Genomic DNA, 19,430 nt, shown 5'->3' with positions numbered 1-19,430 from the left:
TTTATATGCACAAAAGATCCCTTGAAAGACAAAAGTGACCCTTACCAAAATAATACATTCCCAGAATATACTCCCTCAAAATGAATGAATATCTGCTGTGACTGCTACTCGCATTAAAGTCTGCCTTGGACTTTAATAGATTTACGACCCAGTTGAGAAGACATGACATAGAGCTGTGAATTAATTAAACAACTACGATTCAGTCAACAAGTGGCAAGATCAATAAAATTTTTAAGAATTGAGAAGAAGCTCAGTGGGAGCCTGAGTGGTTGAGCAACTGCCTCAAAAGAGGAAGATGGAAACTCCTTCAGGGTAGGAGGCCCCGATGTGTTGTTCCCAGTGTAAAAGGGTGTCTAGCTCAGGGTAGACTCATAGATATTTGTTGAGCAAGTGATTAATAGAGATAGGATCTGGCCTGGAAGGACAGGTTTCAGGAGCCTGTGAGAAACCTACTACAGCTAGAAGCAAAGGAAAATAAAATAAGGCTCACGTGATTCTAGGTTATTCATTGAGGTTTTTTATACTGTGAATGAGGTTTTCAGCTTTTCTAATGAGCAGAATGAAAGTGTGTCCTTGGAAGAGAAATTAAGCAACATTGTGCTAGGCTACATGGGGCAATGATAAGCATTAGCATGACCAGCAGGAAGATACTGCTATAATTTGGCATGAGTTTAGACAGGCCTGGCCTGGACTATAACCAGAAAATGGAAAGAGAAGGAACCAGAGGTAGAGGGAAACTTCAAATAGGATCTGAGCCCCAAACAGATTTAAAGATTTGGCCTGATAAACTGGCCTTGAGTGGCCAATACGGAAGCAAAATTTATAAGTTTTTAGGCTTAAATTAAGTAAATCACTCATTTTATTACACAACTGTATACATTCTCTTAGATCCTGTGTTTTCTTTTCTTTTCTTTTCTTTTTTTAGACAGAGTCCCACTCTGTTGCCCTGGGTAGAGTGCAGTGGCGTCAGCCTAGCTCACAGCAACCTCAAACTCCTGGGCTCTAGCAATCCTCCTGCCTCAGCCTCCCGAGTAGCCAGGACTATAGGAGTGTGCTACCTTGCTGGCTTATTTTTTCTATTTTGGGTAGAGATGGGGTCTCGCTCTTATTCAGGCTGGTCTCAACTCCTGAGCTCAAGCGATCCTCCTTCCTCAGCCTCCCAGAGTGCTAGGATTACAGGTGTGAGCCACCATGACTGCCTTAGATCCTGTTTTAAGTTGACCTTAAAAAAAAACTACCAAGAATTGAAGTGGAAGTTTTTGTTTGTTTGTTTGTTTGTCTTTGTTTTATTTTGTTTTTAGCCAGTCAAATTTAGCAGTGGGGGGTTTTTATACCAACTTTAGTGACACTAATGTTAATAAATTCTGATAACCCAGCCTAGGTAGAAGTTTTTTACTACAATGAAGGAAGAGAGAGCTTAAGTAGAATACCCTATACAAACCCAAATCAAGTGAGAAAAAAAAAAACATTGCAAAACAATAGGGCAGTTGTTTGAATAGCAGTGGCAGGACTGCAGTATCTGGGGATTTCCACTAATGTTTCTCCAAAAGGATTCCAAAAGAAACCATCTTATCTGATCATCTATGCAGTTCTCAATCTTCCAAGCCTAAAGAACCAAGGTGGGCATAAATTTATTTACACAAGTCAGGCAGGAATCCCTCCCCTTCTCTGCCTGAAACTCATTAATAAATCAAAGCTGTTCAGGAGTTGCCTCAAATAAACTATCACTCCTTTCTGCTCCTGTATATTCTACGCATTTGGAATTACTCCAAATTCTAAAATGGAAATAAAAGTACTTACCTTACAAGGTTGTTGGGAAGATTAAATCATTTGAGCTTGTTTAGCCAAAGATGGGGACCCAGTTAATTAACATGTTTGAAGAGATGTAAACTTAAGACTTAAAATCCAACTTTTAAAAATCTAAGTGCATAGACAGGGACACTTTTGATAGTGACAGTAGAAATATCTTGCAAAGTAGGGAGCAATCAGAACATCACAAAAACGAGTATTGTTATTGCTTCTCGGCCTTTTGGCTAAGATCCAGTATAAAAACGAGTATTGGAAAATCGGAATTTTATTTTATTATTTATTTATTTATTGAGACAGAGTCTTGCTCTGTTGCCCTGGCTAGAGTGCCGTGGCATCAGCCTAGCTCACAGCAACCTCAAACTCCTGGGCTCAGGCAATTCTTTTGCCTCAGTCTCCTGAGTAGCTGGGACTACAGGCATTGAGCCACCACACCTGGCTAATTCTTACTATTTTTAGTAGAGACGGGGGTCTCACTCTTGTTCAGGCTGGTCTCGAACTCCTGAGCTCAAGTGATCCTCCCACCTCAGCCTCCCTGAGTGCTAGGTTTATAGGCGTGAGCCACCACGCCCGGCCCAGAATTTTAAATAAAAATAAAAACAAACCCTTAGTATTGACCCCCATATGTCCTCAGGATTATAAGACCATAGGTGCTTCAAGTAATATTACTTGTGTAGCCTTGGACATGACATTTCACCTTTCTGCATGTGTCTTCCTTTTTAGGAGACAACCTCATCTCCAATGTAGCTTAGATCTCTAAAATTCTGTCTCATGTTGTTCTTTGTAGCAAAAACATTTTGGCTAATGGTATGTTTTAAACCTAGCTTAAAATCAACCAAAATTATTTCCTGGACAGCTTCAAGATATCTAAAACTGACCCAAATATTTTAGGGGGCAGGCCAGGTGTGGTGGCTCACGCCTGTAATTCTAGCACTCTGGGAGGCTGAGGTGGGAGGATTACTTGAGCTCAGGGGTTTGAGGCCAGCCTGGGCAAGAGTGAGAGCTCATCTCTACTAAAAATAAAAAAATAAAATAAAATAAAAAATATTTTAGGGGGCACCAAATTATAAGATATACTCCCTGACCTCAAGGAGTTTATAATCAAATTAAGAAATCAACATTTTAAATTAACTATTAGCAATCTCACCAGGTATCACACAAGTTATTTGCTAAGTCACATGGTACTAATAACTAAGGGACAAGGAGAACTGGAGCAATCAGAGATGGCTTCAAAGAGCATGGAGGCCTTTGGGTCGGGCCTGGAGGAAGGGAAGAATTTGAATCAATGGAGGAAAAGGCACAGTATGAAAAATACAAAGCCTATGATCTTTCTTTAATTTTAGTCCTGACTTTGTGACCCAGAACAAACTACCCATCAATTGTGACATTCAACAAATCTGCAATTTTTGAGGGTTGACAATATATAACGTGTGTCACTTAAATAATAATGAAAAAGATTTCCAGTTTAAGAAAGAAAGGAAACTGGTTTAAGATTAAACAAGAGGCAGCTCAAAACTAACAATAACTCCAACCTCACATGGCACTGGTATTATAAAACAAATGAAATCTGCTTTCTTCAAGAGAATTTCTAAAACTTGCTTTTGCCATTTCACCTTTTCTCAATCAAAAACAAACTCAGCATGAAACCTAAATTAAATGTGTGTACCTTTTTTACTACTTAGATCAGTCATAGTAATGGATAAAAAATGTAAATAAATATGTCAAAATTCTTTTTAACATTAAATTTCAGATTCTTGCTCCATTCTTCTCATATTTGAGACCATGGCTGTCTTTTCCCACTAAAAACAGTACTCGATTTGACAGCTGTGGAAACAGCCTAAGCCATTCAATAGCTGGTTTATGATAGAGCATTGAATTTATCTAGCAAAAACACAACATGTGTATCAGTACTTCCTTTTGTCCTGTGTATTCTAAATCTCTGCCAAAGGCAGAGGGAAAAAAGTACAGATGGACAGGATATCCTCAAATTATTTGGTTTGCTGCATGTCATTCCAGAGAGAAATCTAGTGCCTGAGTCCCAGTTAGAAATTCAAATTAAGTACCTGATACACCTAGGGTGGCCCAGTACTGGGGTTGAAAGGAGGGCCTTCCTCCTCAGCAGCCTGCCTTTTACTAGGCAAGCCTGAAAGGCCTGAAGCCTTGGCCTAAAGGGAAAGGGGGAAATCCGGGTTTTCCAGGATCCACCTACTGCCTCCAAGATAACTCTTGGTTTAGGGGAAAGTGATTAAGTAAAGGAGAAAAGCACGTACACTCTCTCTTAAGGGCAGTTATAGGAACCGAGTATCTCACAATCTATTTACAGATAATCACAACAGATTGACTTTAAAGTGGTGGCATTTCGATGTTCTCGTCCATTTCAACACAATTTTTAACACACATTATGTAAGCATATGAAGTCTCTGCACATCCAACACATTTCAGCAAGTATTCCAGAGGACCTAGTAGTATGTGCTGGATAACTATGCTTGGTACTGAGACTACATTAGTTTTCTGAAATTGTAACAGTGGTAAATCAGCTCTTTATCTTGAAGTTTACAGTCCAGTAAAAGATGTAGACAGATGATAATCATGACAACAAAGTATTAATAATGGTAAGGATAAGAATACTGCTACTACTACTACTAGCAGGTAATATTTATTTAGAACTTACTATGATTAAAGCACTATTCTAAGCAGTGTCCACATTTGGCTCATCGATCAATCCTTATAAAAAACTACTGAAGTAAGTAACCAGGGCCATGATAGTGCTATACAAATATGTGAGAGTGACCCTCTAAACCCCATTCTTGAGTAGCTGGGAAAATACCTTCTAGGGATTAACAATGTTAAACAGGTAAAATAACGCAAGGATGTGGAATTGGGCTTACGAAAGATGTTCTGAGCAGATAGAACTACAGGTTTGAATGCCCAGAGGTGAGAATGCACACAGGGATATCAAAGAACTGAAAGCAGTTCAGTTCAGGCAATGTATAAGTGAGGTATACAAGCAATCTATAAATCCAGATACTGGCCAAGTACGGTGGTATGTGCTCACGGTCCCAGCTACTTGGGAGGCTGAAGTGGGAGCATCACCTGAGCCCAGGAGTTCGAGGCTGCAGTGAGCTATGATCACGCCACTGCACTCCAGCCTGGGTGACAGAGTGAGACCCTGTCTCTTAAAAAACAAAAAAATCCACATACTAGGCAAAGTGGTTACTGTAGTCATATAAAGAGAGGCATTCTTAGGAAAGGCAGAGTTTCATAAGGGCAATAAGAGTTGGTTGGTTGATAAACCACTGGGTGCCTGGTAAACTGCTGGAAAGCCCACCTGTCAGCAGCAGCTTGTACTGGGGGATCCGCTGAACCGGCTTGAGGAGGTAGTGCTTGAGGGCCAGGTGAGCACAGCGTGGGCTCATCTGAAAGGAGAAGGCATCTAAAGTAAACACAAGCATTTTCTAAGAAGCAAGGGACCCTGATTCAAGTGCTTAGGAAGCCAAACTTTAAACAGCCAGCAACTATGGAAGGGGACTCTTAGGGAAGCTCCTTTTTATTTTAACGCCCAGCTATTAGTTACATTGAGAGTGAAACCCTAGCCAGATTCACCACCAAGCCTACCCTCTCCTGTAGGTAGGTCTCTGAAATCACTTGCTCCCAGGGCAAACTTGTTTACAGAGCGTGGTAGTCACAGACTGAACTCTAGGATGGTTAGAGCCCACCCTACACAGCAGCTCTCACTTAGGGGAGCATCTGCCAATGTATTCACAAATACAAACAAACCCCAATGCCCCCCAAATAAGGCAGCAGAAATAAAACTACCAGTGACCAAATTCAAATAACGACCAGAGCCTTGTGGTCAATACACTCATAATAATAACAGGGTGGTGGTGGGGAGAAGTGCAGAAATTAAAGATAACCTGAAAAATAGCCTTGCTAGATATCTTCTCTAGCAAGGCTGAAAGATGTCAAAATCATGTTCAGAGGAATGACCTTATAAAAGACAGCTCCCAAATCACAGTGTATATAGGAACACAGTGTATATAGAAACCACATTTTGACTTGATTATAAAGACATTTGATTCAACCTTTAAAGCTCATTTCCTTAGTATGTACAAGAGACATCTCTGCCCATTCCTAAGTCTCACCCCCATTTTGCAACCTACGAGTTTATTGTGAGGTGACATCAAAAAGGCCAGGCGAAAATGTCTCTGCATCCTAAGGGCCAAGATAAAATGTCTTATGTTTCTTCACACAGCTCAGGTTGGTGGTAAGTTTTTTTCAGATTTGTTCAGACTTTTATCTTTTTCTAAATATGCATCTCCATGGCCTGGTACACAGAATAATTGTAAAATTATAATGATAATATATACTTAGAAAGTATCTTTCATTCAAGCAGCATTAATCAAGATAACTAACTCTCCCTGTCTTATGGCTCCCTGTCTTCTTTTGTTGCCAAGGTAACAGAACAACTCACTAGACTCCAACCAAAACCTGGGTCAATTGTCAGTTGCCATAACAGTATCACATGTTGTTTTTTGAAGGAATAAAGACATCACAGTAGAGGAAAAGAAGAAGAGCACAAATGATTTGAAAGTTTAATTATTTGTACATTGCACAAATTAGATATCGGCAATACTGTAATATTTTAAAACTCTTCGTTTCTAGTTTAGTATGACTAGAATTCGCTGATCTTTTTGGTTTCAAAACAAAAAATAAGTTCTAAAATGTAGGAATGCAATATTTACCCCATAATGGTGGAGAGGACTTAAGACTGGGCAATAGCAAGACCTTATCTCTACAAAAAAATAGAAAGATTAGCTGAGTGTGGTTGCATGCACCAGTAGTCCCAGCGACTTGGGAGGCTGAAGTAGGAGGATGGCTCCAGCCCAGGAATTTGAGGTTGCTGTGAGCTATGATGATGCCACTGTACTCCAGCCTGGGCAACAGAGCAAGACCCTATCTCACAAAAAAATAAAAAAAATAGTGAAGAAAACTGATTTTCTTTAAAAAAAAAAAATGTGTTACATTATATCCCTAATCAAATCAAGCTTGCACCTTCATAGTTTTGAGTCAAAATACAAAGCTTTGGCTGACACATGCTATGAACAGGTTATTAATCTTTCTTAACTTTGACACTGAAACTGTGTTATTTATTTACCTAAAGGGAAACAAATTATATTTCCCATGCATCACTGCAGATTAGTTATAAGAGTAAAAGGAAAGGTTAAGTTAAAAATAAGACACGTTTCCTAGAGTAATCAAATTCATTGAGAAAGAAAGGAGAATGGTGGTTGCTAGGGGCTGGGAGGGAGGAGAGCAGGGAGAGTTAATGTTTAATGGCTGCAGAGTTTCAGTTTTGCAAGATGAAAAGAGTTCTGGAGATTCGGTTGCACAACAATGTCAATGTATTTAACTCTACTGAACTGTACACTTAAATATGGTTAAAATGGTAAGTTTATGTTATGTGTATTTTACCAGAATTTTTTAAAAAGTTCCATCAAAATATTTTTCCAAGTAAAAAAATATTCCAATGTGCAATAACAGCTTTTCAAAATTAAATACTGTACACTGCTTAAGTTCTCACCATTTAATTTGTTTAATTCCTTCTTTGATTTTGAAGGGATTATATTCTAGCATCTTTTTGTTTGTAAGCTTTGTTTTTAATGACTGCAAATTATTAAAGTTTCAAAAACAAAAAGAAAGAAAAAGAAGTGCTCAACATTAGATGGTAGGATATACCTCAAATTCTCTAACGACGGCAGCGAAGCCTGGGTTTTTCTTGCACTGTTCATCCAGCAAAGCTATATTCTTATCAAATTCTTTGATGTATGTAGAATACATTTTCAGATAGGGTCCCTTCTTTACAAAGATATCAGCAATTCTCTGTTGTTCAGTCCTATGGAGAGGGGATACACAAAATTATAAAAAGAGAGTCATTACCATATCCAAAACACATCCAAATGATGAGCAGAGTCCCACATCCCAGCCATTAGCTTACATTTTCTTCTCTTTTTCTAAGATATATCCCAAAATGCTTACTCTTCACCATTTATTTCTACCGCCACCTGCACATCTTGCCTGAACGCTGCCAGCCTGATGACAGGTCTCCCTGTTTCCATTCTTACCTTCTCCACCCTATTCTTCGGCATAGCCAGAAATCTAAAAAATGTGTATATTATGTGACTTCCAATGGCCCTCTATATTTCACTTAGAATAAAAACAAACTACCTTATAATCCTTGGACATACAGAGTTCATTCCCATATTGCAGTCTTTTACTTATGGTTCCACTTGCCTGGAAATATGGAACCCTGGATGCTCTTTTTTTTCATTCAGATGTCAGTTTAAATGCTCCACCTTCTTGGAGGGCCTTCCTTGGCCACCCGGTCTTCACTTACAACCGCAGTATCCTATTTTATGTCTCTGCAGATCACAAACTGCTTTTGATATTTTTCTTGTCTATTTATCTGGTCCTTCCTCCATTCAATGTCTGCTCTTCCTAGAGCAAAACCCTTGTCTATTCTGTGCACTGTGATATCCTCTGCATACTTAGAGCACAGACTGGCACATAGATATATACCATAAAATCTTACTGAATGTGAAAATGAAACATTTCATCAATTGTTATTAAAAGCCAATGGAAAAATGTTACTTCTGAAAGTCTACTAATACCAAAGAACATGTCTTAACTCAAAGATCCCTGAGAGAAAAATATTTTAATAAATACAGAATATTTCATCCAAGGATTAAAAAAATTTTATTATGTCAGTAATGGTGGAGCTTTTCCCATAACTGTAGTTTTAGTTGTCCCTTTCGTCAATTTAGTCTGTTTCTTACGAATGCTTAATATTTTAACATAGAACATCTACAAATCTAAACTTGAGGAAACTTTTAGTACAAGCAAAAATATATTTAATCCTCTTTATAACACTTGCTTGCCTAAATATACTTATCTATTTAAGCCAATTCAATTAATTTTCTTTTTGCCCTTTTAATTTCCAATGTTATGTTCACGACACTGGGTTTGGGAAAGTGGAAGAGCCATGGGTACATGGAACTGTGATACTCCTTAGTCTCTCAATGGGAATGAGAGTCAAGATTCTGTTTTCAGAACCTGGTGCAGAGACAGTAGAGAGCCAGTCTTGCTCCTGGGGAGTGCATCCCTCTCATAGGGTTGGCCCCTGAAGAGCACAGTGGCCGAGATGTGTCTTCAATTCATTCTTATTCTCAGCATCCTCATCTTTATGTAACCCGCTCCATGAACAAATTTCAATGACCCCTATGTGTTTTCTATAATCCCCCTCCCATTTTTTTTTGGAGACAGAGCCTCACCTCTGTTTCCCTAGCTAGAGTACAGTGACATCATCATAGCTCATTGCAGCCTCAAACTACTGGACTCAAGCAATCCTCCTCCCTCAGCCTCCCAAGTAGCTGGGATGACAGGCGTACATCACCATGCCCAGCTAATATTTCTATTTTTTGTAGAGATGGGTTCTGACTCTCGTTCAGGCTGGTCTCCAACTCCTGAGCTCAAGCAATCCTCTCACCTTGGCCTCCCAGAGTGCCAGGACTATAGGCCTGAGCCACCACTCCTGTGTCTGGCTGTAATATTAACTACTTGACCTTTGGAGTTGTTTCCCAGAAATGATGGATGATTTCCTGACACCAGGACTCACCATCCTCCTCAACCTGCCCCAAGGCACATGGCCCCACCTTAAAAGCCCATTATCTCCATTAGTCAGAGACAAGGATTTAAGGCAGCTTTCTAAGACATCTGTCTGTCCTATTAAAAATTCCTTTCTTCCTTGGCAATCCAGGTTGTCTCAATAGTTGGATCTTTGTGTCACAAGCAAATGGACCTAGGCCGAAACCCCCTTGTGGTATGACAACAGGGCTTTTCCTTAAGTGCTGAAAATCACAGCTCTGACCTTCTCCATTTTTATTTGAGCTTTTCTCGCAACCCCAGGGCCTGCAGGAAACAAGCACTTACTCTGCACTGCTGGAATTCCAGTGAGTCAGGAGGTCCCTGAGCGTGGAAATGCGTTTACTCCTCTCTGCTTCTGGCAGTCTCTCCAGATTTTAATTATCTTTAAATTTTTTTATATTTTAATTAATTTATTTTTTAGAGATAGGGTATTGCTTTGTCACCCAGACTGGTAAGATCATAACTCACTATAGCCTCAAACTCCTGTGCTCAAGTGATCCTCCCACCTCAGCCTCCCAAATGTTAACAGCTGGGACTACAGGCGAGTGCCACCATGCCTGGCTCAGATTAATTTTTAAAATAATTCTTTGTTTCTTTTTGTTTTTTAAAACATCTTTTTCTTAAGGTAATTTTTGTAAGAGGAAAATGACAAAGTATATACAATAATATTTTTTGTAATTACATTTTATTTTTTATCATGACTTTTAAAAACTACCTTTAGTCATTCCTTAGTCTGTAATTGCGTGTTATTTTATCCTTAGGTGACAGCTAAGTATTAATTGCTTATCTACCTTATCTTCCCAACATGCAGAGGCATGATGATATTTCCAAAGCAGGCAGACATATTTTTCTGGTTTATATATAAGGAAAGCTTAGAGAGAAATTTTGCACATGAAAGTAGGTGATACTAATTTTGTATTCTAATCATTTTGTGTTCCCCATGGACTTCAATAATAAATTCAATCCTCCCAGACCATTCCTTCTACATATTTCCACAGAAGTCACCAAAGCTTCTGCTTACTGTTTTTCTTCAGCCCAATTAAAGTAGCTTCCAATACTAACCTTTTGGCATTCTCTTCCCATTCTGAAATCTACAGTGTCTACAATGATGTCACACCTATGTAAATTTGCCTTTCCAAAACAAATTACCATCCTATGATCTCGATGAGTGGCCTCTTTTCAAAAATGCAAAGGGAGTTTCATGACCTGGAGTTCCAGAAGACAGACAAAACATTTAAAAACTTTTCCAATGTGAATATGTCAACTATCCTCCTTCAAATGCAAAATTCTAATTACCAAAGGTTACCTGTAGAAATTTAAATTGGCTGAATCTGGGCCCTTCTTGCTTATGAGGCAGTTCTTAACAAAGAATTTTAATATTATAGTATTAGAAGACCTTGTCTCTACAAAAAATTAAAACAAAAATTAGCTGAGCATGGCGGCTTATACCTATAGCCCCAGCTACTCAGGAGCCTGAGGTGGGAGGATCAACTGAGCTCAAGATTTCCAGACTAGCCTGAGCAAGAGCGAGACCCCATCTCCACTAAAAATAGAAAAACTAGCCAGGCATCATAGCACATGATTGTAGTCCCAGCTACTTGGGAGGCTGAGGCAAGGGGATTGCTTGAGCCTGGAGTTTGAGGCTGCAATCCCTATTTCAAAAAAAAAAGTTATAGCATTGAGTTTTGTTGTGCAAGGTTGTGATCTTTTAGCCATCTAAAATAATTAATCTATAGGTAACTAAAAAAAAAAAATTCAATATATCGAAACAACTCAATGCAAGGAACAACACCTCTCTGTCACACATGGGGCCCGTATGGCTTCATCTAAAGTTGGAAACTTTAAGGAAGTCCAAAACTCAGTCCATTTTTACCAGTTCAACATTCTTTCCTCCAGTTCCTTCAGGAGATCCCGGTTGAGCTCATAGAGCTGAGGCAAGTAGTACAGGATCTGATTTAGAATCCGGTCCTCAATCACTGGTTTCCCAAGTTGCCTGGAAGCATGGGCTACCGCATCCCGGAAGTCCTATTACAGTCCAGAGCAAGAAAAACAATATACACACACATATAACTTGACAAAAAGCCTATCACACAGTGGTTAGGGTGGATATTGAATTTTATAACAGACTGTATGATATGTCTCTTAAACCTTTTAAGTTTGATCTCCAAACTCAGCAATTATACTAAGAAGGTATCTGGAAATCGTACTGCAATTTCTAGTCTTTAAAATTATTCCAGTATCACTGTATGAACACAATCCATTTATTTTAAAAGTCCCTAGGAGATCTTAACTAATTTTATTCTGGATTTAACAGTTCCATTCCCTGTCCACTTTCGGTGATCAGCAACTGGAACATTCTATCAATGGCAGAGCATGTGAGGGGAGGCACAGCATCGGAAGCCTGGATCCCAGCCCTTGCTCCTGATTGACTGTGCTTCCTTGGGCCAGCCTCATTTTCCTCATCTGTTAAATGAGTATAACGGTTACGAGTCTTTAATTAGATATTGCACATAAAGCTTTTCGCAATGCATTTGGCACACAGGATCAACAAAATATTTTAACTCTGGATCTTAAATTCTCCCCTCCTTTTAGCCGACCTCCCAATAAGTTCATCAGGGTTTACATACTTCTGACAAATCAAAAACTTGCTTTTCATGTATTATTTTTCATCTACCCCTATACTATTTATACCATGTTTTAATAAAGGTCAACACCACCACACCCTATCACTCCCATGACTCCCAGGGACTTAGAAAGGGTGGAGCAGGAGATGATTATTTGCCTAGATTTCTTTGTGCCCTGAGGGTAGGCCTCAAGATATAAGTAAAACATAGTGGAATCTGTTCCACAGGCCTGAGGATTCAAAAACAAAGGTTTGTTACTTCTCAGAAATAGTAGTTTTAATTAATTAAAATCCTAAAGCAAAGGTTGGGTAAAATGACTCTCTAATAGGCCTTAACTTCCTTGACCTTTATTTCCAAGTGCTTTCCCTTCAGAGATTCACTGGGCAAATCAAATAAATAAAAAAGATTATTTTCTCCCCTAAGCCCATCAACACATACCCCCAACATACTTATATTAGCCATGAGTATTTCGTATACCTCTTCTTGACAAAAAAAATTCACATATAACTCAAAAGTACATGAAAGAGCTCCTTTTCTAAAGTATGGCAAGTTTAGGTAAGTCAAATTCTCTTATGCTTAACTAATGCTAAAACCTCTTCACTCAGAACTCAGGACCTAGGACTAACTTTATTGATCCAATAATCACATTAGCTGGAAGGAATCAACTACTCACACTAGTAACTAAATAATTAATTTGTATAACTAATTAGAATATAAGAATATTGTACTTGCATAAGCTCCAATCCAGAAAACATCTCCAGAAATCAAATGAATATTGGCCACATTCCACCTCCCAATGGCTTGTTTCAATCAGCACTCACATTTACAAAGAGAAAATAGAGCTACTAACACTTTTGAAAGTCATTAGATTGTCTGCTATGGGGCAGAGCTACGGAATACATTTAGGTGTCAGGAATAACTTCCTCAACTGCAAATGCATTCAAAGCACAACAGTTCAACATCCTCTATGGTATTTTTTGTTTGTTTGTTTGTTTGTTTGTTTTTGCCAGTGTAATGATTAATCTGGATGCAAGAGTTCCTTGCTCCAAAAAGCAATATGCACACCCTTTCTTCTGATAAAATAAGTGATGGCTATATTTGTCCCGTGGCCCAGGATAACTTTTGTTTTCCAGTTGGAAGGTATTTTCTCAACCATGACAGTGACAGTAGATGTTAGCTGCTAAATAACTTAATGACCCAGTTTGACACAGCTTTTGCCAGACTCCGCATTCCATATGTCTGCCACCATTGCCAAGAAGGAAACTTGTTTATTTAAGACACATTTAACAGAGACCAGACAAATCCAAACTGGGCTGACCAGTGAGATGGCCACCTCTAAAAAGAAGCCCTTGTCACATACCAGGCAAAACTTTATTTTTCTAGTACTACTGTATGTTTGTAGCTAGCTCTGAATGAACTGATGGCCCATGATATCTTCTTTTCTTTTCTTTCTGTTTTTTTTTTTTTTTTTGAGAGAAGGTCTCACTCCGTAACTCAGTCTGGAGTGCAGTGGTGTAATCATAGCTCACTGCAACCTCAAACTCTGGGCTAAGGGATCTTCCTGCCTTAACCTTCCAAGTAGCTGGGACCACAGGCATATGCCACCACACTTGGCTAATTTTTTTGTTGTTGCTGTTACAGACAGGGTCTTGCTATGTTGCACAGGCTGGTTTCAAATTGCTGGCCTCAGGTGATCCTCCTGACCTGGCCTCCCAAAGTGCTGGAATTATAGGCATGAGTTCTTTTAAATTACAAGTAGTATGTCAGAATAAAGTAGAAATTTAATACTTAAAATAGAAAAAGAACATTTAATAAAGACTATAGAAATTTAGAGAACCTCACACTACTGGGCTCAAGTGATCCTCTTGACTCAGCCTCCCAAGTAGCTAGCTGGGACTATAGGTGCGCACCACCATGCCCGGCTAATTTTTCCATTTTTTGTGGAAATGGGGTCTCCCTCTTGCTCAGGCTAGTGCGTTATATATTCTAAGCAAGCACTTGACAAAGATTCTTTTTTTTTTTGTTTTTGAGACAGAGTCTTACTGTGCTGCCCGGGCTAGAGTGCCGTGGCATCATCCTAGCTCACAGCAACCTCAAACTCCTGGGCTCAAGCAATCCTCCTGCCTCAGCCTCCCGAGTAGCTGGGACTACAGGCATGCGCCACCATGCCCGGCTAATTTTTTCTATATATTTTTAGTTGCCCAATTAATTTCTTTCTAATTTTTAGTAGAGATGGGGTCTCGCTCTTGCTCAGGCTGGTTTCGAACTCCTTAGCTCAAACAATCCGCCCACCTCGGCCTCCCAGAGAGCTAGGATTACAGGCATGAGCCACCGTGCCCGGCCGACAAAGATTCTTTGTTTGACCAAACTAGTCAGGTTCCTGAAACCTCTCTTAGGTCCATCTGTGCACTTCCTTGTAAAATCCCATTTTAGCAAGAACCCTTCCCCCCACCCCCATTCTTGATATCTATTCAGGTTCTTCATCATCCACCATCCCCCAGTGCCCTGGCCTGTCTTCAGCAAGAATCCTGTTAAGTTGATTTAGGCAGAATCCTCCTTAACCCTGATGCACTCTCATAGTAATTTTCCACTGACTCCCACTTCACTCCTTGGCTATAAATTCCCACTTGCCTGTGCTGCATTTGAAGGTGTGCCCAATCTCTCTCCCTCACTGCAAAAACCCATTGCAGTGGTCTCTATGCTTATGGCAACAGTCCTGAATAAAGTCTGCCTTACTGTGCTTTAACAATTGCAGGAACCATGGGACCAGCCCAAACTGGGCCTACTCTGCTGGTAACAAAATGTTGAGTTACCTTGTAGGTATAGCACAGCCAAAAACTACAAGTCAATGCAGCACAGGTATGTGCAACAGAAAAAGCTTTGACTTCTAACAACACCTGGAACCGACAATTCTTCCCCTTGGAACCAAGAAGACTGGGACATGACCAGCACATGAACAGTACATGATCACTGCAACTCTTTCAGAAGCAAGGGGTCTATTGGCCAGGAAGATCCTTAGCATACCTCACTATAAATGGTCAAATCTGAAGCCCTCCAATCAGACCCTACCAACCTAACATTACAAAATCCCTTCCCTTGCTCTCCAAGCTCATAAACTTGCCCTAGACCCCAAATCAGGGAGACAGATTTGAGCCCACCTCCGTCTCCTTGCTGGCCAGTCTTGCAATAAAGCCTTTCTTTTCTCAAAAGCCAGTGCCGTAGCATTGGCTTCTGTGTGCATCGGGCAGTGAGCCCATTTGCTCTATTAATAGTGTCACTGAATAATTATTTCTTTAACACTACCAGGGACATCACTGGTTTTCAGGATGCCTTTTTGAAAACAGAGATGGGAACCCTCTACTCTAGGCCAAAGCAACTCACACCAAGGGCTCCCTCCACTCACAGTTATGGCCTCCCCAACCACATGCAGTAGCCCTGGCCCCAAACTCATTCCCTTACTTCTTGGGCCACCAGCCCCTGACAGCAATGTGTTTGGTCCCAGTGCCAGATGTAACTAATTCACACAGGAGCTACATACAAAATCTTTAACTTCTCAGCTCTTCATGAGCCTCAACCATTGCCAAAATTGATGCCATTGGAAAGAGGTAACATCTTTTTTTTTTTTTTTAAATAAAAACAGGATTATTACAACATATGTCTGGTTATTTTTCTCAGTGTTAACAGCCAGGATAATTTGGGAAAGTGTGATGACACTGAAGAGCCAGAGGCAAAGCTATTTTGGGGCAGAAGAATCTAAATTCGCCAACACATCTTTGACTAAATCAGTAAGGATGCAAGACAGCAGGACTAGCACTTCAAAAATTAGATCCAGAGTTTACTTTTTCACACTGGGAAAGCTGGGTAATTATATTAAGAGGGACAGGGGTGGGAGGGGAGAATGCAAAATGTTAGACAAGCTACAGAGTTTATTAATATCATGTACAGTATCTATACTTCAGTGCTTATGCATAAAACCCACCCGAGATTCTGTAAGTAAAATTGAACCACCTACACTCTATAGTTTCTGGTCAAAATAACCAAATGCTTGTTCCACTTGGAATTTTTAGAGATAGAAATGGGGCTCTGAACTATAAAGCTTATCATAATATTATTGTTAATAATTTCACCCAAATTTACAAATAAAAGACCAGATTAACTTTAAATTGACCTTTAATTCCTTTGCAGTATTAACATACTAGCTTTGCCAGCTCTGATCACTTGGTGAAGACCTATGCAAAAATCAATGCAAATACAGTCAAGCATGAAACCTCTGAGGCAATGAAGCACAAAACAGATGGCCTTGTTCAGGGTCAGGCTTTATATCTCCAGTGCCAAAGAGGAGTATGTGACTTAATTACCAGTTGTCCTAACTGGGCTTCCTGACCTCAGAGCATTAGTTAACCAATATCATGATAAAGTGAATTACAAAGACCAGATGGACATATGGAAATACGGGGAGCTCTATAACACTCCCTGTCCTCATGAAGTACACTGAGAATCAGCTCATATTAAGCAAAAGCAAAGCAGCTGTTGAGGTCAAAGAGCTATGATAAATATGCAGAAATGAGTGTGAAACTATGAAGTAAAAGTAGGGGGAGGGAAGTCCCCACATTAACAACTTGACTTTGCTTCTAAAATGAAAACATTTTCCCAATGAAATTATTCCTCTCTCTATATATACACAAACCTGCTGATATGGTGCATAATCATCAATACAAAACTGGATAAAACATGCCTGAAACCAATCTTTGATCTCAAGTTTCCAACCGTCTTTAATAATATTATCAAGTAATCATCACAATATATCTCAAGTGACCGAGATCTAACTTCATTTTCATCTTTAGAAGATGAAAAACAAGAATTTCTCTGGTTTCCAAGGCAACTGAAAGAATTCTAAAAGCAAGTGAATATTCCTACAGATACACTATACCCTGTTCAGCATAGTAGAGATTTCAAGTAACAATTTTTAATCAATTTCTAAACAATTACTAAGCACAAGGACTCAGATCATATTTCAAAGCCCAGCTTTGCCATTTAGTAGTGAGTTACTTTTAATAGTTAGTTTACTTTCCTCATTTAAAATAATAATAATAATAATAACTATTTGATACACTTGTTATAAGGATTAAAATAAATAATTTATGAAACATAGTTAGAATGCTGCAAGGCACACAGAAGGCACTCAGTAGAAGGCCATTTATTTAGTTAAAGAAGATCTGGTTAACTTAAATGAACAGATGAACATCATTGAAGACCCACAAGTCCATGGAAGCTTGGAAAAAGAGCTCTGAAACAGAGGCATATAAAGAGAAGGAAATACCAAACCAAGGTGGGAAAAACACCTTAGCAGTGAAACAGAGGTGCTCTGCACAATGAACTTCATTCAGTGAAGTACAGTCCTCTCATGAACGAAGTTGCTCAAAAGTGAAGGTTTAACAGCCGTATCAATGGAAGCTAGAGGAGGACTCTTTACGACCAAAGAAGAAATGATAACTAAATGGTTCACAAGACTCAAAAGACAGGGTATATTCAGTAAAACATGATGAAATGATTTTAAAATGGGAAAAATGTGAGAACTGAGGAAGCCTTCTATTCCTTTCTATAATGCATTACAAAAAAAACATACATTATATTCAGTAATAATATACATCTGTATGCCCCAGTAGCCTTGCCTCTAGCTCTATGGAGTTTGTTGAGTCTCTCTCAAATTTTCAAAGGAATGTATGTCTTAATCTAAAGAAATTAGTTCAGCAAAGGTGCTTCATTATTAGTACTATTTAGCTATTTAGCATCTTTGTCCAAAACAACCCAAAGTCTCTGATCATTTCCTTTCAAAATATTTTTTAAAATTCATACTATTTGGACATTTACAAAATACATTTATAGAGATGTTTGCTAAACCCATCTCCCATCAGAGAAGTAATATAATAAAACAATCCTATTATATCATACATATGTAATCAGACATGTTACATGTCTAAGATGGTGGGGATACCATGGAAAAACAGCTAATGTACAAGGAGTTCGTTCTGAAAAGTCACTTATTTAACAAGCATAATATCATTTATATAAAAAGACAATATGCTTGGGTGGGGGAGGGGAGACAAAAAAAGACAATATGCTTGAAACTCAACAGATGTGTTTGAGTGATGAACTACTGTCCCATCATTTAAAAAAAATTAATTACAAAAGAGAACTTAACCAATATAGTCAAGAGTTAATGTGAGAAACTATTCAAAGGGAAATATTTTCTCAAAATGAATTAGTAATGTTACAAAATTTTTTAGAAAATGTTTCCAAAGCTAGAGATTTTTCACATAGGAATTAGGCCTCCATGTTTCCACTGGATTAAGTATAGAGCACAAGGGAAGCATATGGTGAATGAGAATTACCCATAAGTGTAACCCACTTTTCATGTTCATATGTATCTATTAAAAGAAAAACTGAAAATGATAATCTTTGCAGGGACATAAATGGGTGTATCTTTTTGTGAACCTTCCATTTCTTGGCAATTAAGGTTAATTTATGATGTTAATAACTGTACCACATAAGTAAATTTTCTGTTCAATTTCCTTTTAAATTTTTTCCTCTACACCTTTCTTTTGTTTTACCTCTCTTTTTAAAAGTCTTAATCTCTTACCTAAATATAATTGGAATAAAGTAACAGTAAAAGCATGTTAACTGCCAATGTGCAATGAAACTTGTAAAAACTTGCAAGCACAAAGGAGTGCATGAGAAAAATGAATATGTGGTCAGATACATATCATAATTTTTTCCCAACAGGTCTGTTCAAGTTGACAATTATAAAAATTAAAAATAGAACTTTAAAAAGTTAGTTGTAAAAATGTCTATTTCAAGTGTCTGTTTCTGGGAGCTTATTCAGATAGGAGAAAAACAGTTTGAGCAATGATGATGACATTATCCATTGCTAATCCAAAATTCTACTAATAGCAGATATCATCTGCAAATGCCCAAGAAGATATATTATCTATCTTAAAAACTATTATGAAGATAGAAAGTTTGAAAACTTTGAGATATAGATATAAAGACTCTATATTTCAGAAATCATCTTATCTACATATACATGAGATATGTACATTTTAGAAAATGTCTATAGTATATTTAGATGTATGTGTGAATTTTAAAACATAACCATGTATTAGAGAGCATATACATGTAATTCATTTAAGTTATGCTGAAAACTTTTGGGGGTAGGGAAAATACAAAAGGGAATAGTCTTAGACTTTAAAAAAATATTAGCAGATACTTACAATATGCAAAAGTTTTAACACATCCACA

The 19,430-nt window shown here is 38.5% G+C and overlaps 1 protein-coding gene across 1 annotated transcript in view; it reads right to left on the bottom strand.

Moving 5' to 3' along the window:
* Nucleotides 1-19,430, bottom strand: part of FGD6 (FYVE, RhoGEF and PH domain containing 6) — a 153,448-nt gene that overhangs the window by 70,126 nt on the left and 63,892 nt on the right. Inside the window, exons 4-7 of the mRNA XM_012663990.1 lie at nucleotides 19,403-19,429; nucleotides 11,381-11,532; nucleotides 7,543-7,699; nucleotides 5,135-5,222 (exon numbers count right to left, since the gene is read on the bottom strand). Coding sequence (XP_012519444.1) covers nucleotides 5,135-5,222; nucleotides 7,543-7,699; nucleotides 11,381-11,532; nucleotides 19,403-19,429 — 424 coding nt within the window. The remainder of the gene's footprint in view (nucleotides 1-5,134; nucleotides 5,223-7,542; nucleotides 7,700-11,380; nucleotides 11,533-19,402; nucleotide 19,430) is intronic.

This window comes from Propithecus coquereli, unplaced genomic scaffold, assembly GCF_000956105.1.
Source record: "Propithecus coquereli isolate 6110/MARCELLA unplaced genomic scaffold, Pcoq_1.0 Scaffold85, whole genome shotgun sequence".
In the NCBI taxonomy this organism is placed as follows: domain Eukaryota; kingdom Metazoa; phylum Chordata; class Mammalia; order Primates; family Indriidae; genus Propithecus; species Propithecus coquereli.
Note: the sequence above shows the minus strand (reverse complement) of the source record. Positions and strands in the feature narration are given on the sequence as shown.